At 42.3% G+C, this 27341-nt stretch overlaps 1 protein-coding gene across 4 annotated transcripts in view; it reads right to left on the bottom strand.

The window, feature by feature from the left end:
* Window positions 1–268: 268 nt before the first annotated feature.
* LOC146174013 (prestin-like) overlaps window positions 269–27341 on the bottom strand; it is a 189921-nt gene continuing 162848 nt past the window's right edge. For all 4 annotated transcript variants that reach the window (XM_084583172.1, XM_084583174.1, XM_084583173.1 and 1 more), the window contains 20 exons: window positions 22794–22902; window positions 17651–17873; window positions 16630–16740; window positions 15947–16116; window positions 14333–14497; window positions 13367–13522; window positions 11403–11485; window positions 10039–10192; window positions 8790–8903; window positions 7655–7732; window positions 6764–6859; window positions 6318–6424; window positions 5730–5799; window positions 4792–4901; window positions 4341–4407; window positions 3576–3758; window positions 3070–3124; window positions 1642–1751; window positions 1192–1268; window positions 269–386 (listed from right to left, as the gene is read on the bottom strand). In XM_084583172.1, the coding sequence (XP_084439298.1) occupies window positions 377–386; window positions 1192–1268; window positions 1642–1751; window positions 3070–3124; window positions 3576–3758; window positions 4341–4407; window positions 4792–4901; window positions 5730–5799; window positions 6318–6424; window positions 6764–6859; window positions 7655–7732; window positions 8790–8903; window positions 10039–10192; window positions 11403–11485; window positions 13367–13522; window positions 14333–14497; window positions 15947–16116; window positions 16630–16740; window positions 17651–17873; window positions 22794–22847 (2193 nt within the window). In that variant the 5' untranslated portion in view covers window positions 22848–22902 and the 3' untranslated portion in view covers window positions 269–376. The remainder of the gene's footprint in view (window positions 387–1191; window positions 1269–1641; window positions 1752–3069; window positions 3125–3575; window positions 3759–4340; window positions 4408–4791; window positions 4902–5729; window positions 5800–6317; window positions 6425–6763; window positions 6860–7654; window positions 7733–8789; window positions 8904–10038; window positions 10193–11402; window positions 11486–13366; window positions 13523–14332; window positions 14498–15946; window positions 16117–16629; window positions 16741–17650; window positions 17874–22793; window positions 22903–27341) is intronic.

The following is a 27341-nucleotide window of genomic DNA, read 5'->3' as shown; positions in this document are numbered from 1 at the left end:
ATTTTTTGAGTTTGAGGTGAGGTCGAGGTTTTTGAGGTCAAATGCCCACCTCTGGTTGTAGGTCCCTAATTATGTGCACTATTTTCTTGCTGAACATTTTGAAGAGACAAATTATGGATGAATACTTTATCTGACACTACTTTAATGTGCGTAATCGAAAACGGCATTTAAAACGTGCACGTTGCGCCGAACGACTTTACCAACGGCGAGAAATCGATTGCTTGCTTCATTTACGAAATATTGAATGACTGACACAGACACTTACCATGTTTTGAATAAATACTAAAACCATGTAGGATGTTTATTACAAATATTTACAAAAGTGCGAAAGCGGGATGTGACGTCACGACAGCGGCTTGTAAGGCGGGAGAATCTCTCAAAGAAACCTGAAATACAAAAAAAGAGTGCGTTCAAAACAAAGAAGGTTGCTAAATTTGCAAGACTTGGCGCAAAAATATATAAAAAATGTATATTCTCCAAGCACCTTAATTGAATAGACGATCAAATAATGGAGGCAAAAATTCAAAGTCAAAAAGAAATTATGTTTCTGTGCTACAGTGTGAGGCACAGATCATTAGTGATGAATAAGTGGGCGCAAACGGAATGTAGAGCCAGAAAAGGAGACAGCAGGACTTATTCATCATGAACAGCCTTCAACTAGCCCAACTTTCCATTCTGCTGGATAGATAATTAAGTACGCGGTTTCGCAAGGATCAATCGATCCTCTGCAGCTGCAGGTGCCCTGCCATAAAGCCTAAACTAGAATATTATGATTAGGTTGTAATAAAGCCCTCATGTTATACAAAATAAGCTTATCACAGCAGTTCTTTCTGTGGCAGAGAAATTAAATGAGCGATTATCAATTGCTTGTATGCTAGCGTGACTTGATCTGTTAGCGACAAGGCTGCTAATATATTGTATGTTATAAAGATGTAAGGCGCAATGATTTGAAGCTGCGTAGCAGAACCGAATTTTGCCAATTGTAGCCTTCTTTTTCGTAGCTGACCCTCAAGTGGGAATTCATGTTTCTTCGATTCCTCTACAAACAATGAATATAAAAAGTACAGCATTTCGATCTACTTTAGACACTACTAAAATAGTTTAGTTGTTTGGTTTCGCCTGGTTATTGCTCGTAAGAGTGCTTTTTCGTGTATTACATAGCTGCCAGTGCCACACAACGTGCGGACTTACTCAGATTGATCTGGATGGGAGTCATCTGACTCTGGTTCGATGATGGATGGTGTTGGCTCAGGCATGGCTCCAATGAACTGCGAAGAAGAAATAATAAAAATGCATAAGCGTTATTTATAATTAAAGTAAATATCTCTCTGATTATATATCCGCTGAAATATTAAAGAAGTTGAACATTTCAATTCCAATAACATGTAAAATTTATTAATAGCTGTCAATTATGGTGTCGTGCTATATATCTAGCAATTATCAACAAAAATAATAATGCTCATTCATAATGCACTGAATGAATTGCTATGGCTGGAAGCGTAATATAATACTGCTTTTACGCCATGAAAAGTTACTGCCCGTATAATATTTTAGTACATTCGTTCACAACCTCTCAATCAATCCTCTACGTGGGATTAAAATCAAAACTTCCCCTCCATATTGTACTGACACTCTCTCTACCTTGTTTGGATGCTGGGCAGCTTGAACGGCATCGAAGACGGATGGGAAGAATGCGTCTGAGCCAAGAAAGTCCACGGCTTCTGCTTTCCTCAAGAAGTCGAAGACAGAGTCTGGAAAGATAACAAAGAAGACATGCTATAAACACACTTCGGTTAAAGACCGGTAGTGCTGGTGATTCTTGCTCAGTCAAAATAAATATTGACAGTTCTAGTGGATACCCAGTGTTTAAGCAGCTACCACATTACACAACACTAACATACGGTGATTTTACGAATGTTAGCATTCCGGATGCTTACAAAAACTGTGAATCTAAGAAGCAGTAATGGATGGCCTTTGAAGAAAGTAACCCTACTAAAATCACTAGATTGCAATGTTGCAGAGGAACCCCACCACACATATTTCTGAATTATTTGCAGGTTACACGCAGGTGCTAATGCTTACACATGTTGACAGATGAATGGGAGAGGTGAACGCGAAGTGACAGCTCCCGAAATATATGGCTGGCTCGTGACTGCTTGATCTCAGCACGCTGCTCGAAGCAGTCATCAAGGTTTTCATTGTAAAATGAAGTGATAGAAAGCTCTTATACTACTAACAAGCTTCAAAAATCTGTAGCTGATTGCGAATAATCTTGTCTTATAAATTAAATTTTGTAAGTAACCCCGAAAACACTGCGCTGCATTCAAGTACTTTTGATTGATAGCAGTCCTAAGTACCACGAGCGCAGTATGACTTCATGCGCTACCAAAGTGCTTCTTAGTGGACTGAAGTCCTCTAGGTTAATTATCTCATATATATCACAAAGCTACCATTAGATTTCTGAAAGACATGAAAAAAAAAGTTGCTTCGCACCTGTAAATTTGAGAAACGATTTCAGTTGGTTAGTTCATGACATTTAACGTCCCAAAGCGACTCAGGCTATGAGAGATGCCGTTGTGGGGGTCTGCAGAAATTTCGACCACCTGTAGCTTTTTAACATGCACTGACATCGCACAGCACACTGGTGCCCTTTTTTTCGCCTCCATTGTAAAGTGGCTTCCATGGCCTGAATTCTATCCCGCGTCTTCGAGTGCAGCAGTGAAGTTCCCAGCCACTACGCCACAAAGGGAGCCGATATTGTCCTTTATTTTTATTTTTGAGTTTCAGTTGGAGCCTATGTGCTCTTTCATTTTCGTTTTCCTTTAACTAGCTGAATATCTTTAACGCACAGTACAGTTTGCACGAGCATTTGGAAAACAATATCTCATGAAACTTGGTGATTACTGCCTACTTCTTCAACGATCACTGCTCATTTGAATAGTTAGAATGTTAAAAGTCTGCCATACACTCGTATTTATCGGTAACATTCGCTGTTCTTCCGTGGAATGTCTCGGAATATTTCAGACCGTTACGTTAGATAGCGGCTTGAATCCTACAGCAGATACTCACCAGAACAAGCAGCGATGAACAGCTTCACGTCAACGGAGTCATATTCCCTTTTCAACTGAAAGGAAACAAATGATGGCAATGTAAGTCAAAATGCACCGTAATAAACTATCCTAGAAGTCTACGTGCCTAAAGTACCCTACTGATTGCAGCTAAGCTAAATTGACGACTTTTCCAGGACTTATCTTTTTCAACAAGTGTGCTGAGAGTTATAATCGCGTTCTTCTTATATGCCGAACATTTTTTTTTTAAGTTGAATTATTTGGTAACCGACTGTTATCGCCAGATATATCTAATGCTTTCTTCCGCACTTTCAAAGAAAGCAAAGGAACCAAAGCAGCAACATAACTATTGATTTTGTTCTTTGACGACTTTCCCAAGCACAACAAACCTAACGACGACATTTTTCTATAGCTTGTATTACTGGCACATGATTATTAGAATATAAATATCAAAAGGAAGCTGTTGCTAAAAAGCCTGTTCCAAATGACGATGTCAGCTTTTCTCACCTGCTTGAGGAGGGCAATGCTGGATCCGTCCATGAAAGAGACACGCGAGAAATCGAGGATGATGTGGGTGGGTAGCGCGAGCATCTCAGTCACGCTGTTGGTCGACTTCAGCGAGCAGAGGTCCGTGGCTACGCTGCAGTTCAAAGACGCGTGCTTTGACTCGGCGCCCAACATCGGTGAGTCCTGCCGCACACACGGTACAGGGAGAGAGAGAGAAACAAAAAATAGCTGATGAAGTCAGGTATACACAGACACTGCAAACATGGAATGCCAGGTTGAAGTTATGGAGCTACATGAAGTTCAAATTTATGAAGGTTACAGTGCCATAAAAATTTGCTACTAAAGCTTCTATAAATAAATTCACCGTAGCCCTCCATTTGAAGCTCATCTTTAGGTATCTAATTTTTTGTTTTCTGTCATTTTACTGCAAAAATATTAAAGCTAAGAGAGCTGATATTTACCCTATTATCACATATCACCAAGATCATAGCATGCAAAGTATGGCAGACACTATCGGTCAGGTAAATGTGAGAAATTACATCGTAACAAAATCAGTCTGGCTATAAACAATAATTAAATTAGGATACAATAAAATGATTTGCCGAATGCCTTTCAGGCGATCACAGTGCAGTGGCAGAAATTACTGAAGTACGTTTTTCAAGCCAGTTTTATATTATATATAAGCAAGAAACCCTAGGGTTTCACGATTCACAGGCAGTATCGGGAAGGTACGCGCCTTCAACATTATGAAACACGAGCATCTACCTTGACTAGGTTGGCGAGGTTGCACGTTGATCCCTTCTGGGCTCGCTTGCGGGCTTTAAGTACATCCCTGCAAAAGAAAAGGAGCAAGTGTCACTCATAGAAACTTCACAATGATAGACACTAATTCTGTTGAGGCGTAACGTAAACAGGGTGTTGCTTGTGCTAATTCATGCATTTGGTAAAACAGAAGCGAAAACTATGTGCCTCAAATGATTAGTGAAAGTTTTGAAGCATATTTGTTAGAACACAAAAATGATGACAACTATTCTATTTAGTAATATGCCCTGTATTTAATCTCCATTTTGTCTGTTACAGTATTTGCTGTTAAATTTGCGAGCAGAGCGTGTATATTCATGTTCCACTGTATCCAGTGAAAGTATGAGCCAATAGCAGATAATTAAGAGTATATGCAATCAAGACGCCTTATAAATGTTCTGAGCAAGTTACACACCTCACAGTGAAGCCGATCTTCTTATGGAGCTGCTCCTTGAAGTATTCTGTGTTGGCGAAGTGAACAGGTCCTCCGAAGTGGAAGATCTTGATCTTGGGAATTTCATCAACCTATAGAAGCACATAATTTGGAAACGTTATGATACTAAATATTGTGTAAACATTAGCCATGGCAGATTTTAGTATCAGTGATGTAAAAACGTCTCTGTCTACTCTGTGCAGCCAGATAGTAATGCAAAACTACGGCAGTATCTTTATGAGTGGGAATTAAATAAATAGCAGCATTCCTGCTGTCAATGTGGTCGCGAACAATTAAAAAGAAGACGCTGAAGTTCCGTCGCGCTTATGCGATAGACGACACTGGTGTTCTCTAATTATACATGCATTTATTAGAATGCAGTTGTAATATGTCACAATGCCTTGAACACGACGAACACGCAAACCACATAATTGTTCTAATCCTCACAAGCGACCTAGTTAGTAGTCCACGTGTTCGAGTTCCGAAATAACCGAAAATTTACATTCACATTTTTCTTCAACTAATTTAACTTTCCTATAGAGTTAAATATTTGAGGTACGCTACGACAGTTATTTCGCATTAGGTATCATGTTTTCTCACATTTATTTCCCGCGCGATGTCACATGGATGTCAGTTCTTGAGTATGTTGGCCAATCTAGATAGTCGAGATCCGAGACTGAGCGCCAACGTAATAATGCCGGGTTCTCGCTGAATGACAACATTAAAAATTATTGGCTTAAAAACAGCTGTCAGATAAACCTTTACTCGTAATCATTTCAGCACAAGGACAAACTCCAATTTCGGCACTAACTAACAATTCTAGTAGATCTTTTTTATGAATCCCACTTAAAATCACAATGCTTCTAATGCCACGGCAATGATTCCTGGACGAAAACATGAAAATTCAATCTAGGCCTTACCATTTGATACTTCTTGATGGGAACAAAGAATTCTGTGTCGGCCACGGAACCAAGGAGGAAAGTCTTTGGTCTGAGGAGAAAAGCAGTGAAATAATGTTTATTAGAAGGCCTGAAAACATTATGCTACATCATTTAAAGAAACACTACTATAAAGTTTTGTAACAATAAAAGGTTCCAAATGTTACAGTATTTTCTTGCCTAATCACCAAATAAATAAAGCAGAAAACTGTTCTATCGTAAGAATCATGATAAGCTTCGTATTTTCTTGGCAGGCAGTATTATGTACCATATTTTGCCATGCTCAGAAACAAGAGTCAACTGACAAAGCGAGAGTACAGATTGCAAATGCAGATTAATATTCCACAAACGGCAACATCACGGATATCGAAAGCAAAATACTTAGTGGTATTGCGGCAGGTTAAAGCATTTGATATATATAAGAGCTTGAAGTTTTCTGAATACACCGGTCGTGCACATCCTAGATTTTGCTAGTGCATGAGTGGATTGATTTTAAAGCAAAGAGCAAGCATACAGTGATAAGTTCAAAAAAGCGAAAATGTTGTTCAGAATGGGCAATCAGATGTTTACCTCTGAATCTTGTAGATGAGCGTGAGGAGAGAGAATCCCACTCCAATGGCAAGACCAGTGATGACGTCAAAGATGACGGTGGCACCGAATGACACCATCCAAACTTGCTGCAAAGTGGCAAAGTGCAAAAGATGAGCTAGAAGCAATTATATGTGTGAATCATTTTCTTCCTGGCTGCCTTTATTTACATGTTGAATTTGTTAGCGGCTCCGTGCTAATCGTGAATTTCCACTCAAGCCATTCCATGCCGAATGCACACTTCAATATCTGGTTTTGACATTCTACATGCTAATAAAATGGGCAGCGTCTTGCGTACTATTTTAAGGTGCATTGTTTAAATTTAAGGTCCCCAAAAGTTATGTTTCATTAATTGCAATCAATTCATGAATTAGGTTATATCTTTGGTTAACGTTTGCTCAAGCCATTGATGGGAGAAATAGACTTACTCCGTCAATCTTAGAGATATCCCAGTAGCGCTTGAAATCCTGGACTTGCATGACAATTTTCTTCAATGAAGTGACAATGATTGCCGCCAGAACACACTGAAAAAAAAAACAATTGACAGATAAGTTTGAAGCATAGCTATGACAAGCTAGAGTTCAATGTGTAGTAAAGGTTTCAAAAAAAAAAAAGAAAGGAAGAAAGTCATCAGGAGATCTAGAATTCTTTGAGTAGTATGCAATTGTTACAAAAATATTCCTTCAGTCATTTTTATCAAACGAATTCCTATACAAGCACATCAAGATATTTATCAGTTCCTTAATATAATGACAAAAAATAGAGACATAACGATACACCAACTGCTGAATCGTTGAATGACACGTAATTTCAATGAAAACAATTCCAACCAGCCTTATTAACTTTTGCATTTAGTATACGTGCCAATGTCAGATAGCAGGAACAAATATAACTTACGTTTAAAAAAACATCATTTTTAGTTATTTCTGTCTTAGTCCTGCCCATGTCCGAGCGGTTTCTTAATTGTTTATTGTATAGAATTATAAATCTTCTAATTGGCATTTATGTGAGTGTTGCTATTTTCTAATTCTGTTGGGGACAAAACCTAAATACAAATACGTGCGAAGGCAAGAGTGTTTCTATAGCATATTTAAAGCATGGTTTGTACCCATCTAAAGAACTGTACCTAGCATGGTAAGAAAATACACGTTAAAGTTATTCATTCGTAAGCGTGCAATCAATAAGAAAGTTGCAGTAAGCTGTTTAATTATGAGAACACAAAATCTCTGACATGAACTGGATAAGTATTACTTGCGACGTTGTGCACAATTTATGTCCATGGTGTAAAGACATTGCGATGTATGGCATAAACAACTTACAATGGGCAGCTCTTCCAAGTAGTGGCCCAGGAACAGAACCATAAGTACGATGATGACGATGTTGACAACACTCACAATCTGGGAATGAAAATAACACAAACACTATGAATTTTACACTTCCCAAAGCACGTTACTTTGAGACGCTATAAACGCGCAATAACTATGATCCAAAAACTTCCACATATGCATCGCAATATTTATGGTGCCGTTCAACGCCACGGTGGGTTTATCAATGAGAAAAATTTGCGTGCTAAAAATCATTATTTTGCGAGTTAACTCAAGACTAAGGCTACTGTCCTCTAAGAATATATACCACTATGTTCCCTTGAGAATTCTTTTGCACAATATTCAAATTTAGAATACATCATGAATCAGTGCCTTAACCATTGATAAGAGCTAGTGTTGTAAGAACATAAGTAATAATCTCTTATCGAACTGGTGCATTCATTTCGTTGACAGATGTTACAGTAGAATCAGGATGCTATCCATCAGTACCTAGATTATAATAGCTATCGATTCTTACTATATATATATATATATATATATATATATATATATATTAGAGAGAGAGAGAGAGAGAGAGCGCTTGTACTTAAGTGCCGCAACTGTGCAGAAGCACTGTGATCAGATATTTCTCTTATAAGCTGGAAGCTCTAAATTTCCATGTTTACACTGCATACTGCATGCCGAAAAAGCATAAAAGTAGAGGTCGCCAGTACAAGTGAGGCTTTTTCTAGCTGCAGAGAGAGCAAGCTTGTTTAGGAGTCATTGTTTTCTACATAATTTGGCTTTCACCATGCATCGAGGCTTTCAGACATGCATCGAGTATCAGAGACAGTGTCATGCCGTGATCTGCCCACAGGGTTTCTGGTTCCTGAATCTAAAGGAAAAAAACTTGATTTTTCAAACTGGTTTCGAACAGACAAATGGTAATAGCAGTGAATGGAAATAATCAGCATTCTGTGCAAGATGGGAAGCAGTAATCCCAAATCTAACATAGGGAATGCAGGAATATTGAGAGATGCGTTGATTGAGATACCTAATGTTTTTGCTTTGAATTCAGGACTGCATTTCAGAGTATAACCACTTGTAGAAAACAGAAATTTAATTCAGGCCTTCGGGACAAATCACGTACCTGAGTCTTGCCACCAGCGCCCTCTTGGACGGCGCTGCGAGGCACAGACGCAGCGATGGGGAAGCAGGAAAAGAAGGAGGAAAACACGTGACTCGCTCCGAGGGCGAGGAACTCCTGCAAAAATAAAGAGCAAAGAATAAATTCAGTTTTAAGCTTTCAATATGAGCCACACGAATAGAAATGTGCTTATCAGCATCTTATTCACATAACTAGAAATAATATTATCGTGAGCTAACAGGTACACAAACATATCCTGGTGCGAAAGTGGAATGTGAAAATGGATGGATGCGGAAATTCGCTAGGACAGGTTAGGTGCATTTAATATAAGTGGATGCTAGCTAGAGTTGAACGCGATATGTCATCGCGCTGTAGCGGACGCAGTGAAAATGACGTAGCAGAATGTAGCCCAAGCTGAACGAATAGGGGACAATCACTACGTATGAATTATTGGTGTGTTCTACGTTTGATCAATTGTGTGAGTCTTGCAAAAAAATCATTTATTACCAATGTTGCTTCGTAAACAAAATAAAAAGAATATAATGACATCAAACATACTTATTGTGGGAACTTAGCTGGTGAAAGTAACTGGTTGCCTATGACAAGAGTGGTGTAGCCGTTCACTAACGCCAAAATTTGAGTGCCGTATTGTTAGTCAACGTGTTTGGCTGATACGACTATGTCAATGGCGCATTTTCAGATTCTCACAATAAAGAAATAAAACGCTTCAGTTTAATGGAAGAAATAGACCTGCTCGAGTTGCGTTGTGCATGCTGGTGCTTGCATAGCTATTTTTGTATGGTCTTAACTAGTCAGTGAAGTGACTGTAGTACTATCTGCAATATATTTGCAAAGGGATGCCTATTAAAACTTGCCTAACACGACAACATCATGCACGGCTGGGTAACTTTTCCCTCACTGCTCTTAATCATGAATGACAAATATGCCTACAACCTGTACCCACACGTTTTATTGTACACGCATGATGGCATGAGGTTATAAACGGAGAATAGCCTTTTAGTTAAGCCTTTTGTACTGGTAAGTCAACTTGCAAAAGTCTAAAATCGTGCAGTATTAAATTCTTAGTACAGACCGTTCAACCAGAAATCCCTTCCTGGCATATCCAGGTGAGGTTAGCGAAAACGAAAAGAAAAATATTTGCGTTTATATCAGTGGACCTGACAAATGTCGCATAATTAGTTCGTCAAAATTATTTCCCACGCAGAAAGACAAGGGTCAGCCTTTTGTTTACCTGGTTGGCGTCCACAGCATAGCCATGCTTCTGTCCAAAGATTCGTCCCAGTGACAGCGTGATTGCGAAGCTGACAATGGCCAAGGCGAAAGACTCGGGCAGGATGCTGGCGATAAGAGACGTGTTGAAGCTTGGAAGCGTAGGCTCGGGTAGCCTGAAAGGTAGAACGAAGGAATTGTTAGCCGAGCTGAGAAGATCTCCAGGCTAGATTAAAAAAATTAGCAGCAAACTGTAACAGGTGATTTGAAAACTAAGAACACCGCATACTGGCGTAAAATCATAAAGCGTGACTTGAGGAAAGATACCTAAGCAGAAACTGAGGTTAGTCACTAGAACCCACATGAAATTGAGCAACTTAGTTACCACCGTCCACCTCAACAACATTCCCTACACTTCATCTCGAATAAACCGTGTCGTGCCAAAATTCTGAGTTGTAATGTTGCCTGCGTGCATCCTTTTAATCTAATGATTTTTGCGGTTGTGCTAACTCCACAAAACGTAGAATTGCGGACATGTATAGGTATGTGCACACACATTCTAAAAAGCCGACAATGTCCTTTTATAGAATGAAGTATATAGCAAAGCCTGTGTACGAGACAAAAAATGTAAACGACGAAAATAAAAATCTTTCAAATCATCAATAAGTGAGAATATCTTTTGGTCTTTTTGAAGGGACGTTTGTTTTCTCGAGCTCCTCCAGCATCAGATATCGCTAAATAATGTTTTTTTTTTTTTTTTTTTTTACGAAATGGTGCTCGAGTCTATAAGCATATAAACGAATGGTGCTGTTTGTAAATAAGGTAATAAAATTTATCATGATTAAGGAGATAGTTTAAAATCAATAAAAGATAACAAGGAGTACTTTTAGGCGACATTGCGACCCAGCAACGTTTGCCTCAGAGCAGTTTTTCTCCTTGCTTGCCTGATTGTCGTCTCCAGGATACAAAATATTTCAATCATTTAAATTCATCTAAAGCAGCATGTACTAATATGTATTGAGTGTTACCTAAATGTGCATTCGCTCGAACCGAAGCTGAAATATGTGTACCTAGTTTACTGCGGGGAACTAGAAGTTGTTGCACTCCTTCATTGGCATAAAATTTACTTCACGATATCGCTGTACACAATACCAAAAACTGCACCAATAAGACATGAAGAATAAGGAGACAGAGCACGCGTACAAAGCGCTCTGCGCGTGCGTGATAGTGTCTGCTTATTCGTCCCATATTCTTAGTCCAGCATTTTTTCTTCTGGAAATATATGAACCGAATAGCCCATTTCATGTCTTACTTCAGCAGACATTCTTGCTCAGGCACGAAATTCTACTTTACTGGCCAATGCACTTCAGTAACATGGCGGCTTACTTTTCGGGGATGGTTCCTACAACTTCGACGCCATAGTTTTCTCTGAGGTTCAGGTAGTGAGAGCCAACTGTGAACAGGACCACCTTGAAAGAAAAACAAGAAAGGAGGGCGAAGCAGTACCAGTTATTGCAATGAGATCATTCAGAGCCTACATCAGCTTGCATTGAATAAAAAATCGCCAAAAACGAGCCTGTAATGCATCACGACAAGTGTAGCTTTAAGAAACAGGTGTATTAATAAGGAAAGAGAGCCAAAACTTTGCAGGAAGACCTGAAGAGCATTTTCTCGATGTATGCGCATAAAGTGACGGTATAGCATGTCAGTGAAGCACGTCCCCATTCATGCCGTAAAAGACGAATGCGTAGAGTATTTCACACTCAAGCTTGCATTTTGACTTTGATGAAATACCAAATGTGTCGCAACATGCATTTTGAGGCGCAGCATCAGAATTGTGCTGCGGTGTTGAACGATAAGAAATAAATTCGTTCGCTATTAACAAAAACATTCCTGAAAGCTAAATCCACGTACTGCGATATTTCAATAGCCGACATAAATTCTAAGGCAGGAACATATTTCAAACACACATTTTAGAGTTCCTGATTGGTTGAAGAAACCCGATCACTAATTATTAACAATAGGCTCTTAAAAGTGAGAACATTGCTTTTACGGCGAAGTTATTTTGGGTTGGTGGACGTCAGGTAAAAGGTGGATCACGTTAACTACTAAGATGATTGCCTAAACTCCAATAATCAGCTTTCTAAGTGGTACTGACAGACGGCTAGTTACAATTAGGTATTTTGTCACTGATCATTTAACAATCGTGTCCGTTCCAAAAATTTTAACAAAAAAAAATTGCATTCAGTGCTGTGGCTCCGCAAATTCTGGCTATTTCTCACGCTTTTCAAAAACCGTGCGCTCCTCCAGTAGGCAACGTCACTCCGCGGAGAAGGTTTCGACGTGCCTTTCTCTTCCCCGCATTGCCGGGTGCAGTAAGGAGAGGCGAGCGGTGCTCCGTCTGTGCTGAAAGTGTTGCAGCGCTGCTCAGACAGTACTTGTGCCGCGATGTGACGCGATATCGTGTTCACTCTGCATACACAGCCGATGGGCGAATTTCTAACTCCACGAGGAATGGCTGATAGTTGTTGTGCGGCAGTTTCAAGAATAATTGCGATTTCTAAATTCCAAATACTGATAAGGTTATCACTAATTGCCAGCTACTAAGTTGTAATTACAACCTGGTGCTTTCCCTAAGTAGTTAGAACGATCATAATTTAATTAGGCAGCTTAGTGCCTAAACTGATTAAGCTTTTCCATGGCATGCGCCAAATCTACCGTTGTTCGACCTCGAAAAGCCACTTTTTTTAAATTTCAAACAGGCTTCTTTTAATCACATGGTACACTAAGCGGCAAAGCTTCTGATTAATTTGGGCGATTTTGCATTCTTTATTTGGAAACAAAAATTATGAGGACACTTAAGCTCCACCTTCAAGTGTATGACGTGATGGCGTAGGCTACAATCCTGAATATAAACCCGTACTTCAGCCAAGCAATTGAACATGCTTGCGCATCTCAGAGCAGTGGAAGGATGATTCGTATTACATCTTCCAACCTCAAATGAGTAACTCACGCTGCCAGCTCATACGAACTTTCTGATATGATGTTGCCTCGTTAAGTCGCAAAGAGCTTTATGCCCGTGATTTTTCGCTCACAACATCGACACCGACGCCAACGCAGGATTTTTGGCATAACGTCCCCTTTGATGGTGTAGCGTTAGAAGTCCGGGAAAGGGGTGTTTTCATATCCGTAAAGAAGCATATGGACGGCGCGGCCAGCGTTGATTCGATATGGCTCTTGAGCCATGCCCTTTCACGGGCGTTGAAGCACTTTGCGGTACTACACTTGTTTCAACGTGATGCTTGTGTTATAAGCTTTCTCCAGTAGTGTTCCGTGTCAGATGAACTTACGACAGTGAGCTCGATGGGCAGCGGGATTCCGAGCCTGCGGATCACGGGGGGATCGAGGAACAGCTTGACCACCATGATGACTATGATGGCGACGAATGCCACCAGCGTTGTCTGCCACGCCACCTCATGGATGTGTTCAAAGAAGGCGTACAGCGTCTGCACGAAAACATGGGCAGGAAAGTTCTCAACCACATCTCTCATGGTGTCGTGCATTGTCATGAGCTTCATGCCATTTTGCGAAAATTCTTGGATAAATAATACACCAGGAATCAATAAATGGTTTATTATAGGGCAATTTTATAATACCCTTCATCAGTAATTCATGGCGATAAAATATTCGTTGCGGTATACTGACTCGGCGAAATTAAGTGCAGCCTTTTTGGAGCATATGAAACTATAATAAAGAGCTTCAGCCTTAAAAGTGGCTACTATTTCATAATATGTCAACCATATAAAAACCTAATAACGTAAATTCTGCTGTTATACAAGCATTTACGTCCAACTGAATTCACATGCAAAAGTGGCAATCAAAAGCCGCGATGTTTGCGTTTTGCCCCTGAGTATAAAATTGGTCGCTATAAAAATGCTTCCCAAATGCTGCACGGCCAGCGCATCAGATTCGTCCCATTGCGCAGCGCTCAGGCCCTTAACTTTCTTCGATCACGTCTAACCTAGCTGCCTGAAGTTTCGATTCTACAGTGCATCTCTGCACCAAGAAAAGCCTGGCCTTGGTATCGAAAAGTTCGATAAAATACTGAATGTTCATGCATATGTCAAAGCAAGTCATGACTCGCGTATGTAGTCGCCGAGCTCTTGTTACGTTTGGGCCAATACGGTTTGTGGAAAGTGTACAAGGTCTACACGTTGATCAGCTGACTGCAACTGCATTTAACCAAGATACACTGCACCTTGCTCAACAAGCTATCAGTAACATAAAGGGAGCCTGCTGTACATTTTTGTTCGAACCTTGTATATGGTGAACATTCCAGTCATATGAGGTACGTGATTCCCAAAGATGGATCCCAGCTGGCTGACGACCACCTGAACGGCTACGCCCGTCGCGAAGCCGTTGACCATCTGCTCCGAGAGGAACACGTTGAGCGTGCCCAGGCTCAGGAAGCCGAACACCAACTGCAAGATGACATGGTGCCAACACAGGGAACATAAGTACTTCATGCGCTTTGCGTGCATTGACGCGATACTTTAATTTGGTTACTCCTGGCCGCAGGGAAAAAAAGAAACATGAACAAGTGGCATAAAATCAATCTCACTAGCAAATCCAGAATTTTCAGTCCTAAGAATGATATAAATAAATTGACATCGAAACAGTTCACGCTGATCATCAAAAATGCAGGCTAACCCTTTTTCATCTCAGGCAAACCCAGGAACTATTTTTGTTTTTGTCAACCAAATGGTCGTACGATATCATCGTTCTCAACCAAAAAAAATCGAAGAACATTGGCTGCCACTCTGACCGATTTGCAGTGACATTTTATGCACTGAACTTAACGGAAAATTTTCTAGTTATGACACAATGTTTTGTATGCGAAATAAAATATTTATAAGGAAAAAACTGCGCGCTACTGAAGAGTACAACAAAGCTACAAATAATCTCTCCCTACGGGAAAAACTGAGAAAATAACTGCTTCTTCTTTAGGGGGAAGGGGGCGGGGGGCATGAGAAACATTTTGAGTAGATTGGCTGCCCTTTTCTCGGCCGGCAGTCGCACTATTTGGCCAGAATGACGAGCCAGGAAGCGGCGCTTCTGCGACTTCTCTGCGACACCACTACGTATGGTAGTGCCTGCCATATTTAGCAAAGGCACAGGGCTTTTCTGCCTTTTTGATTCACCAAGAACTGTCTGAGCTACTTGATTGAATTGCCTTTCGAACAAATCCAATTGCTTCATGTAGCGATGCCCTACATAAGCTTTGAGTAAGTTATGTGTGTATCAGGGAAGCTGCAGCATTACGCGTGAACTGTCGCTGTCGCATACAAGGCACATTAGCCGGACAAGGTTTCAGGAACAAATATTGCGACAGACATAGTTTACTAGCCACATAAAAGAGATGGGTCCACTAGTTCTATTTATTTTAGCCTATAGATGGCTTTGGAACTGGCACTTCCTTGGAAGAATGAGCATTTTAAAATCCAGAGACAGTTAACCTTGAATCTTTTGTGACAGGGCTATTACACAATCGCTCTTTCACTGAAGCACTAAGATAGTGATCATAATGCATATCGCGTCATTCATTCTGCGTTTCGAGCTAACAGCTGCCCTTTCTGTTCTTCGAAAAATGCGTGACACCTTTTCACTATATTCACTTGGCGGTGTGCCCATACTTTCTTGGCCATCGAGGGTGCGCACAGAAAGCCCCTTAGAAGCTAAAATCCGCCAAATTCCACGCTGTTCACATAGCCAGAAGTAAATACGACTTCACCCAGAATGCTGGCATACTGAAGGCATATACAGGCCACCTTTGGGAAAGGAACATAAGAGATTAATAGAGTACGGAACATTTCTCTCATAAAATAGCATAATTTCGCAGTTTAGCGCATTCCAAGGATCCACCAATTTACCTGTATGATGCCGATGGTGAAGCAGAGCGCCGATGTGACCTGCCCCACCGTGTACGGCCCCGCATGCGTGGCGTTGTGTATGGCCACCATGGAGTGATGACCAGCCAAGTCACCGCTGATGAGTTCTCGGACAACGCCGCCCGTCATCATGGACATGATGGCGTCGGCGCCTGCAAGCAGGGCCAGTCAACGGCGCTCTTGATTTTTTCTCAAGAATTCTCAACGCGAGAAGGTCAGCACCGCTTAAAGGGTAATAAAATGAGCGCATAAAGCTTGTTCAGACATTGTATGATAATATATATACAGTGAATCATTTTTAACAAATATTGTTGCTGCAGATGCATGACAATAAAATGAAACTCTACAGACGTTGTAACACGTGTGTTTTGGATTGGCAGTTATCTTGAATAAGTGTGAAAAGATTTGTTTTCGCAGCCGCAACATTATTTTTGCCCCCTAAACCTTGCTCTCTAGTGACCAAATTCGCTATTTTGTGAGTTTAGTGTCATAGACGACGTAGAACAGGAACCCACTGGCACCACATCGTGCCTCTTCATTACTACACAGGTTACATAAATAATCACTGAGAAAATATTGTACCTAAGAAACACGGCACACTACGCTGCGCTGACTAACGTCAATGAGGTTCAAAAAAGGAAACACGTTAAGAATTGAGCACTTACCAACGGATGCTTGCCTCACGGTGCCCAATATGATGTAGATCATCATAGGGAACATTGCATTGTACAATGCAAAAACTGGCGGGACGGATGCCAAAAGAGTGTAGCCCAAACCTGTGAAGAAAAGAAAAAACGTTTGTGTCAAAAGTAAATGACAAGGTAATTTTTTGCCCGGCAAATTAATTTACAAATTTCTCAGGCACATCGTTATTAGCAACGCCCTCACACCGCAAGTATAAACGATACATAGGTACATTCAGGTATGTCATTAGGGGGAAATAAATTTATGCGTAATTAATCGAACAATCGACACAGTGAGCCGATATTTGTCGAATATCATTAGCAACGAAGTAAGTCACACACATATTCATAACACCAAATAAATGGAAACGAATCAGGCAAATTTCATCGGCTTAACGCATTAACTAGAGCAGCAGAATAGGCAGCACTGTCTGCAGTTTGGCAGAAGTAGACAAAGGAACATCGGCGTGACAGGCATGCATTGACCGTGTTTTAAAGCACGCAATGCAGCTTGGGAAAAATATGCTTCGTGCGTCAGCCTCTCCTGTCGGCCGTGGGCTTTGCAATTTGCTTTCTTTAGGAATAGCTGCCATTCCATCAGCACTAAACAACGGAGCATGACATAGAGCGTCATTCAAGCCGTTTCGGCAGGTACAACTTTATCTGTAATGTAGTAAATTATTCTTTCCAGCTAGTATATTTCTCTACCTTCTATAAATATTGTTCTCTGCTAATATATGGAGATAACAGCTGCAGTCAATCAGTACCAGAGATACACTAGAATTTACGGTACAAATTTCATAAAATTTGTGCTGACGCAGGCGTTCAACATTACCACCGGAATGGACGTCTTCTATGGGTAGGCATGAGTACGTTAGCAAAAATATATGACTGCCTTCGGAATTGCTATTTTGTTACAACCATTTTGGTGCAACAGATGAGCTATAGCTGAAACGATCCGAGTAGCCACCAATAAAGTTTCATGTAATCAACGTATGCTCACTTTGCGGCACTTGAAACATGGCGACGGTGAAACCAGTGACAATGTCGGCAAGCAGGTACTCCTTGACCCGATAAGTGCGCAGCCAGCCAAACACGGGCAGCAGCCTCGTCGCTGTTTGCTTCAGGTGGCGGGTGTTGCATTGCGACTTGCCGATGCGCTTGAGCACGTCGCCCGGCACCGTCTTGTGTTTGGGCAGCTGGATGTACGTGTCGTTGAAACCGGCCTGCACGAGCACGCAGTTGGTTATGCACTTTGCACTGACCTGTTATTGAGAATCGCTTATGTCTTCGTATATTAGTTTCCTTAATGAAATATATTTTTGCGTAATTTGGCTTAGTGTGCAAAGACAAACAGAAAAGGTATTCGTCACCCTCTAATTTAGTAATGTATTCGGTTACTGCATTGATGGCGCAACCTTTCGAGTCAATGCATACACCTTCGGTCCAAAAACCTGACTCTCTTACTAGGCGTCCTCAAAACGAAACTATATTTAAAGGTAACGAGGAGGTTCATTTCATCATGCAAGGATTCAGTTCTTCCGGTACGGCATGAGTTGTGCCTGCTCCGGCAGAAAACGAAGCCGTCAGGCCTCCATCAAGAATGAATAAAAATAATCTCTCAGACCTATTTTCGCAGCAGCCCTAAATGCAAAACGTGCACACTGTTCCTGTGTTTGACATATTACATGCTGTCTTGCATCACTTGTCCACAAGGTATAGAAACCTAGTTCGGGCACGAGCAGAGGTTATACCTATGCACAGTACTTATGTCGAACTGCTTCTTTCAGCCTCGCCCAACAATGAGGACGAGAACATGTGCCAGTCATTTTCATTTTAGGCTGCTGGACCAACCCATCTAGATCGATAGATATTAGTCACGATCTTTCGCTGCGCTGAGCCGCGGGAAAGCTGGGAGTGTTGCACGAAGATTACAGCTTGCCTGAGTGGCCTATGATGGATATACAACCAGGCCATATACTGGCTACGGTAATGGGCAATGAAAATAGGCCCCAACGCGAACATAGCAAGAACTTTCGGGCAACCACGGGAAGAGGCGAGTTGGTGAACAGATATTTTTGCATGTGCCAGTAGTGGAGCGGCTGTCGGTGACAATGGCTGCGTCTGTAACAAACATCTAACTACGGAGACCTCAACAACATGCTCTTATTCATGATTTATTCGCTGTTATGACATAGACATACGTCCACCTCAATTAGTGCATCAGTTCGTCCTGAGCGAATTTGTTACCGGCACTGCGGGCACTTCCCAACAGCTCCTCGTGATGTCTAATTTGTCGGTTCTTCAGCAAGTGCAGCAAAGTAATATGTTTTTATATTAAGGCCATATACGTTTGTACCTTTTGTTTCAAAGCAATATAAGAAAGCTAAAAGGCCACAAGCGCTACAGATACCTTTACAATGAGCGAGTGGATTAACAGAGACGATGTTTTAGGAGGCCTCCTGAAAGCATTAAACAGTGAACCAAATCTTTTTTTTTTTCATTATACTCTCCTATATAAGCGCATGAATTCAATGGACGTAACCTAATAAATGCAAAGTAGATATGCAATTAATGAGTTTTAAATTATAGTCAGTCATGCTACGAAAGAGGTACTGTTCTTTAGTGATTAGTTTTGTTCTATTTACATCCAGTTTAAGCGCTATTGCGCAGAGTTGCCCGAATGAGTATAGCGAAGTAAATAATGAACTCGGAATCACATCTTTCAGATAACGGGAGGTCAATTTTCAGGAAATTTATTTTATTGCGATATCTGCTGTACCGAGGCTCTGGGACGAAATGTGGCTGCAGGCAATCTGCAGTTCATGCAGTACTAAAGTGCTCTAGAATGTCGCTCTAAACAATCTGCAACATGTCACCCAAGCAGAATACGCTAGCGCACACATAGTTTTTTTTTCCATGCGGACTACAACGCCATAAAATTATGTGAATACGATCACACGGCTACTCCACTCGCGAGCACAACACAATTACGGACATCGTGTCAAAATAGCAGCTTCCACCGTCGACGCATAGTCGAGTCCAATTTGCGCGAAATTACGCATCGAAAGCAAAACGCCGTTTCCTGCTTCTCGGGCCCCGCCGCGTTTTGATGAGAACGGTAAGGGACACGCTGGAGTAGCAGGGCCCTCATTTGCAAGCGCACACATTGCACACAAGTCAAAACGACGTGCGCAAACTGCGGTCACAAGCGCACGCACGCCCACATGACGAAAGAGCAGAGAGCGCACGCAAGCTTCTACATGCAGCTGAGATCTGGGCTAGGGGGTTAATTGCTCCAGAATCTCAGCGACACTGGGAGAGTTCGCCGCGTCGGAAGTGGCTGTTCTTTTTCCTTTTATTTTATGCGTGTCCTGTGGCTTGAGGATGCTGGGTACTACTCACTTTGCTTCCGATAAGGCGATTGCGGGATTGCAAGGAGCTCGCGTGTTTTGTCCTGTCAGCCGGTAATGGCACCCGCGTGGGAATGTACTGTACAAGTTCGCCGCTTTATTGTGAAATGCAAATGCCCGCCTGTCAGCGTGCGTCAAACACGAGTGCTCGCAGGGGAGAATACGAATCGGAAAGGCGTATGTTGCCACTACGCACACTATACCTCTGAAGTTAAGATTGTCCATTATGAACAATATAACCCAGTCGGAAAAAACTACAGACACGTTTCTGATGTTACGACAGAATTTTTGCGCGGTTTATGACGGGAAACCTGTTGTGACAACAGAACATTCTGTAGTAACATCAGAAGTTTCTGTAGTTACAACAGAAAAGTGCTACAGAACTACAGACAACAGAAATATACTACAGAAAAACTACAGAACTACAGAAAAGTACTACAGAACTACAGAAAACTCTGATGGTTACGACAGAACTACAGGATATTTTGTATTTTTGACAAAGTTCTGTAGTTTTTTTGGACTGGGAAAGATCAAGTATAGCAGCCAAATATGGCAGTTAGAGGCAGGGTTGATTTTAGTCGAGTGGTAATTTGTCATTTCAAACCTTGCTTGGCTGCCATGTAGACTGTGGTTGGTTTCAAGTAGCATTGGAAAACGAAATGTTGTTGACCTCTATGATCCATCCTGGAAATCCCCATAGCACGCTGCGCTGATAATAAGCTGCAGCCATTAGTATGAAAGTGACAAGACATTTTCTTTTTCTGGTACTTGGCGGCCTTAGAAACTTTCAGTTTAACATGCATGTGAAGTTTATAATGACCGTCGTTTACTGATGTACACCCAGCGCATGTCAGTAAGCGATCAGCGTTGCTAGCGCCTGATGTCTTTAACCTCACGTCGTTTCTCTGACAAATAGAAAGCGACCAAGGGTTCTAAGCGATTACGAAGCAATATAGCAACAATCAGACATTCAAATTTCCTTGTTTTGCAGGGAGTAATCGGTCACCATCGGTAGACATTAGGAGAGCAATCGAAACAGCGTTGATGGAAAAATTGCAACATTGGCCTTATATAACATATATTATCCGGTCCTACTAAGGATACATTCAGCTCATTCATTACTTCGGGCACTGTAGACATCCCCCGTTCAGCCACCGCGCTTTTATAATACTAATAACTGACATCGTATAAAAGACCAATGCCTTCCGTTCTAGGCGAAGCAGTAAGGACACAGACTAAGGCCGACAGTAATGTGACCGTTCTTTCGATAAAATAATAGATCACTAAATACAGTATTTTATGACTCCGTAGCAAGGCTGAAGCAACGAAAAGCCCTTAAATACACATAACAATTCCCTCCCGGGAATTTGCGCTCGTGTGTAGCTCGGCATGACACCACCATTGTTCACAACTGCTTTGCTAATGAAGCTGTGTTAACCGCCTACCGCAGTATGTGCTGCAATAAGTTTCGGGACCCAACCGCGACAAATCAATCAGGAGTTGAAGTGGAGCTGGCTGCTGAGAAATGGCGCAAGTGTGGAGACGCACATATGCTATGTTAATAGTGGCGGACGGCAGACAAAATCACGGCCTCTCTCTTGGAGCGGCACCTCACGGTGTTGCATAATTGCGGCATATAGCGCAATTACTGCGCCTATTACTGTACAGCTTCGGCGCCGCTGCCAGAGTAACGAGAAGTAAATTAGCTGAAGGCCGAACACAAGAAGCATGCCTCGAAGGCAAACTCATGTTTCTACTTCTCCCTCCGGGAAGTCTCCACTGTGGCGCTGAAGGCGCGATCTTCTCGAAACACGAGTGCGACATTGAGCAGTGCTGGCAACAAAAAAAATTCCTTGGCTGGCATGTTAAATAGCAGTTGTTTTCAGGTTTCTATAATGAACACAAATAAGAAATTAGCTAAAAGTTTAGTTGCTTCCTTGCTTCAATTTCTCGTGCCTCGTTGCCTCTTTAGGTCCCATGAGCCCCGTTGGAGCTTGAGAGAAGCTCAGGCCGCAAAATGTAATGACATTATACTAGGTTTTCGGAAGTGACTCTTTTCGGTCCGCACAATCTGCCTTTTTCATAAGGCCACCCTGCGCATGCGTGCCTCTACTCTGGTTGAAAAAGAACCACCAGCCCCAGCCGCGCATGAGCAGTTCTCGGCCTTCGCGATCGCCGGAGCTGATCTCAGGGGACCATGCGCAGTTCATATTCGTGGCAGCAGTATGGGACAGATAGCGGTAGCAGCCGAGAACACATATCACCACTTCGCAGGTGGCTGCGTCTCCCAAGGGCGTTTTAACCAGTAGCAGACAAATTTTCAACCCCTACCAGAGGGCGCCACATCTTGTGAAAAAGGCGGATTGTGGTTGGTTTGTTTGAAACCTGCTTTTCGCTTCTCAGCCTGAAGTTAGAACACCCTGAATTAATTTATATTATAAGGCATTTACTTTTCGCCCCTTCCGTGTCCTAAAGGTAACTTTGCTACCGAATAGCAAAAAAAAAAAAAAACATCAGAATAAATATTTCATTAGAATGACAAAAATGCAAACATTTAATGAGTGGATATTATTTTAAAACATGAGTATCCGATAACATGCACTTTACTCTGCTATTTTACTCACTAATATGAGTCAACGTTCGGCTCTCTTAAACCCTCAAGCCGTTGCCGGGCATAGTTCACAATGGTTCGTGAAGCATGAAGAACCACCATACCGCATGCAATCGACTCACTTGTGTAAACGACGGCCGGTGCACGCCATAGCGTGCGCAGTCTTGAGGATTCATGCTGCAGCGTCTAAAGGCGTAGTCTCTCTTTACGGGTGCGGTCGGGTTAGGACATCTGCACATAGAAGAGATAAATTGGGTGAACAAACTGGTAAATCAAGAGAACCAAGATAGAATAGAGATTCATTCGAAAGATTCAGAATTAGGTTTACTGCATTCAGTGGAATCATTTTGCACAGAAAAGAATGACGTGTTCCGACATTCAGGAGCAAAATTATTGTTACAGCTTGCAGAAAACTTGTCTCAAACCCGAGAATAGACGTCGAAATATTGAATCCAATAATGTAAACTTCTTATATGAAAGGAGATGGAAATAAGGTCGAAATTAAGCAAAAATTGTGGTCATTTAATGATCCTCGTTGTTTAGGAAACGACACAGGCAAGAGACCTGCATCTGGCCCCTGTCCCTGCCCCACTACAAGCAAACGCTAATGTAATGACTTCTTGTGCAGTTACTTCAGCGTAAGGAAATAAGCAAAACCATCTGTGTCTCACTTATGCAGCAACATCGGTGAAGTCATTCTCTGCATCGGGAATGGTTAAACAGAAAAACTTAAGTTCAACATAATTTCAGCCTGAAGGGCAAACAGTTACCTGCGCCACACAAGTGCAAAGGGATGTGAACAGCTGCGCCAGTGTGAATGCGCAAAATTTATTTTCTTGCAATAACATTTTAGCAGCACGAAAAAAGGAGGTAAAATTTAGACCGGAAAAGTTAAACCCAGTGCTAGCCGCCATCTCACGGCCAAAGTACACAGGGCCATCAAACTTATTGAAGACTAGCGTCGCTTTCCTTCTGTACGCGATAGGATTGACCTATATGCTGCTTGAAGCCTGCACAGTGAGCCTTTGAGGAAACGCACTTAGGCCGCTCGAGGTTCAGTGCATGTCTGTGGCTCCAATATGGGGCAATACGCATATGCCGTAACAGTAGCTGGTCGCTTGCATACGAGCAACACCGCAGTAGCGCGAGCCTGTGCTGAGCGAATCCTGTCACACATGCTAGTGCTGTTTCCTCCTGATTCTATCAGTGTGCCGATATACGCATCCTGCTCCCAGCAAGCAGCAGTGTTCCGGTATGCACCAAGGTAAAAAACAAAGCGACCTGTTCAGTTAGATGACAATCTCAACAATGTTTCAAGGATTCACGTCCAACACGTGCTATTATTGTGGCGAAAGCTGCACTCCACAGATGTTTCTCAAAAACATACCCTACGGCGGCCGTGATGGAATACTTCGAGCACATCGAAATTTCACAGTTTTCCTCTCGACGCTGGAAAAATAGTCTCTCTATCCACCACTAGATTAGGTTAAGTGGTAAAAAATTCAAGAAGGTGACAAAAAGCTCTTTCTTCATAGAAATGCAGCATCGGCACAGTGAGAGCAGCGACAAGGCTATAAGTATGAATGCAGGGTGAGGGAAAGAAGTTATCATGCGAGGCTCATAGCGTGCACAGAGAAATTACAACGATTTATGCTGGTACTTTCAGGCGTAGTGGTCGTTCCGGGCAGTACGCCTTTGATTCCATTTCTTACGCTCAATGAGGGTTTTGCAATGATTTCAATTCGGTGATTAACATCAGCCGTCCTGCATATACTCACTGCAGGGTGAAGGCCTTTAACAGATTCCTCCAATCAATCCGTTCCTGTGCTAGCTGCAATCACTTGACCCCTACAAATTTCTTAACCCCACAAGTCCACATAACTTTCTGCCACCCCCTGCTACATTTTTATTCCCTTGGAATCTAATTTGTCACCCTTATCTACCATCGGTTATCCGCTCTTTGCACTGCAGTTCCTGGCCATACCCATTTCTTCCTGAGTTCGACTAGGATGTGATTAACTAGAGTTATTTCTATGATCCGCTCTGCATATTTCCTGTCTCTTAACGTTACAGTTACCATTTTTCCGTTCCATAGCTTTCTCTGTTGTTCCCAATTTAAGCAGAACCTTTTTCCTCAGCCTTCATATTTTGAACCCACTGGTGAGTAGCGGTCGGATGCAACTGTTATAGATGTTCCTCCCTAGCGACACTGGTAAGCTGCTAGTCATAACCTGTGTGCACTTTCAGTCCTCAATTCGGAACGAGACAAATCCCAGGTCTCTCCTTGACCCGCTTCTGTCACTGCGATGCAGGGCAGCCTGCTATAGGCTGTTTACGTGTGAATAGCCTGTTCGCACCATCTGCGCTGGCACTATAATGGTGACGTAAGCCTGTTATTTACACGGCGTGCGATTTCAGCTTCAAACATACACCACCTGGAAGTACGTTCCGACGGCGGCTCACGGTCGAAAAACAGGAACCGACCGCTGTTCGTTTTCCCTGTAACCCGTGGGTGTATTGTAAGAACGCCGCGTCACATCTCTTCCTCCTCACCTGAGGCTTAATCAATCGGCCTTTTGATCGCTCCGGAAACAAAGAGAAAAGCGCCCCAGTGCGATGAGCCGTTGCCGGCCGCTTCGCTTTCTGCGTTGCATGCCCAGCTGCTCGCTCGTGGTCGCGAATTACAAACAACCGGATGGTTGCAACTGGCGATACGCGAATGCTGTGCAAGAGCGCGCAGTGACGGTGCGAACGCGTGTAGAGACAGAGAATGCAATGAAGCAGAAAGAATGAAAATCTGGTCGGAGGCGTGGCACACATGGCGATTCAGTGCGACGCGTGCTTATTCATAGCACTCAACAGGACCAGAGTTGCCATCCTGTTCTGGTCGCGAGGCGCATTAGAGAGATCATCGAAGCTTCTTTACCAGCGTTGTTTACTTTCAGTAAGCGGCCAAAGTTGAGAGGACGCAGGTTTGCGAGGGGCGAGAGCGTAAGTAATTTTTTTCGCTTCCTTCAAGGGCCCTATTCTGGTTTTTAATATCAGGGTGAAATGCAAAAGTTTTCGCCCTGTCTCTTTGTGCGCTAGGGTGAAAAAGGGGCTCCGGCCTCCGGCGAGCTCGAGACCTTTGTTCTCGAGGAAACTCAATGACTGAATTCGCTTATTGAAGAATAGGTCGACAGACAGACAGACAGTGAGTGAGTGAGTGAGTGAGTGAGTGAGTGAGTGAGTGAGTGAGTGAGTGAGTGAGTGAGTGAGTGAGTGAGTGAGTGAGTGAGTGAGTGACCGACCGACCGACCAACCTAGTGAGCTCACCGAATGCAATGAATGAACGAATGAACGACCGTCTGACTGAAGTAGAATACAATGAATGTGTTTATGATGGAATATGCGTAAGCTGCGTTGCCTAGTTTGAATATCTTCAACTGGGTGAGGGCGCAGCACTGAGGTGAGTATGGTTTATAGCATATGCGCCTCGCAAACTCCCTGCTGAATGCAAAGCGATGCACATTACGTTCTGCATGGCAATCAAATTTTTTAAAGTCTTTGATTAAAACAACACAGTTGCATGCTGTCTCCGGTGTCCATGCTCTCGTTGACCGTGCAAAAAGCGCGATATGCCAGCAGGCACTCGAATTAAGCTCGTTACGCGTCCATGACCCTCCCTTTGCCTGATCAGTTATGCGGTTCGACGGATCATTAACGTGCACGCTGCAATTCTCAGGCACGCAATGATCGGTTCACCTGTCGTAACCGGAGAATGCCTGACGCGAAACGTTTTTGCCCGCACAGCGACACCTGAATGAATCGATGTAAGGTGCACACTAGGAGAATCTTACTGTTATCCTTTCGGCTAGCATTTGTATCTCAACAAAAGCATATTGAACTTACTACTAGATCTTTCACATTGACTTGCCGAAGAAAGGTGGCATAGGAACTGTGCCCGCCCATCCCAAGCCACTCAAAATTGCCTCTCAAAGCATGAAAAAAAAAAGAAAGTTGCACGAATCTATAACTAATTTTATCTTCGTCTCTCTTTGTTCATCTCCTCTTCCGCAGCTGTTTCACCCTTTTCTTTTTCCTTGTTTTCCTGTTTCGTATTGCTATTTTACTGTTTTTTTCCCTTTTGTTCCTAGATAAGAGGCCTTCTACATAACCAAAAAGAAGTAGAGGTCTCCGTGAAAGAGATACCGCCCCTCTTTATCTTTTGCCTCGTTTCGTTCGAAGCGGTGGTTGGTTGTCCACCTAGAGCATAATCACATGAACGCTTTGAAGAATCAGAAGGAATCAGTTTGATCAGGATCCGAAGGAAGCATGGAATAGTGTTGCCTTCTATAGATGTTTGCTCAAAGAAAAAGCACACAACGCCTTCAGTACTTGCTGTCCAGCGTTGATATTGTTAAGTTTTTTTGCATTAGTGTCGCGCGCCCTGCTGAAATGGCGCCCGGAGTAGAAAACTTACCGCTTTTTAATTTCGTGTAATATGCTATTTAAACCACTTAATATTTTGTAAAGAGTAGCGTAAATAACTCATGGGCGAAAATTATCAGCAAATTCTTGGGCCGAAAGAAGACCTTTCAAGGGGGTACTTTTACTCACGAAGCCCCCCCCCCCCCCCCCCATCCTCTCTCTGTTTTTTTTTTTTTTCACTAATCTGCTTATCAGCCCCC

The sequence above is a fragment of the Amblyomma maculatum genome, chromosome 11, assembly GCF_055883805.1.
Source record: "Amblyomma maculatum isolate TAMU_Amacu chromosome 11, ASM5588380v1, whole genome shotgun sequence".
In the NCBI taxonomy this organism is placed as follows: domain Eukaryota; kingdom Metazoa; phylum Arthropoda; class Arachnida; order Ixodida; family Ixodidae; genus Amblyomma; species Amblyomma maculatum.
The sequence above is the reverse complement of the archived record's forward strand: the minus strand, read 5'-3'. Positions and strand labels throughout refer to the sequence as shown.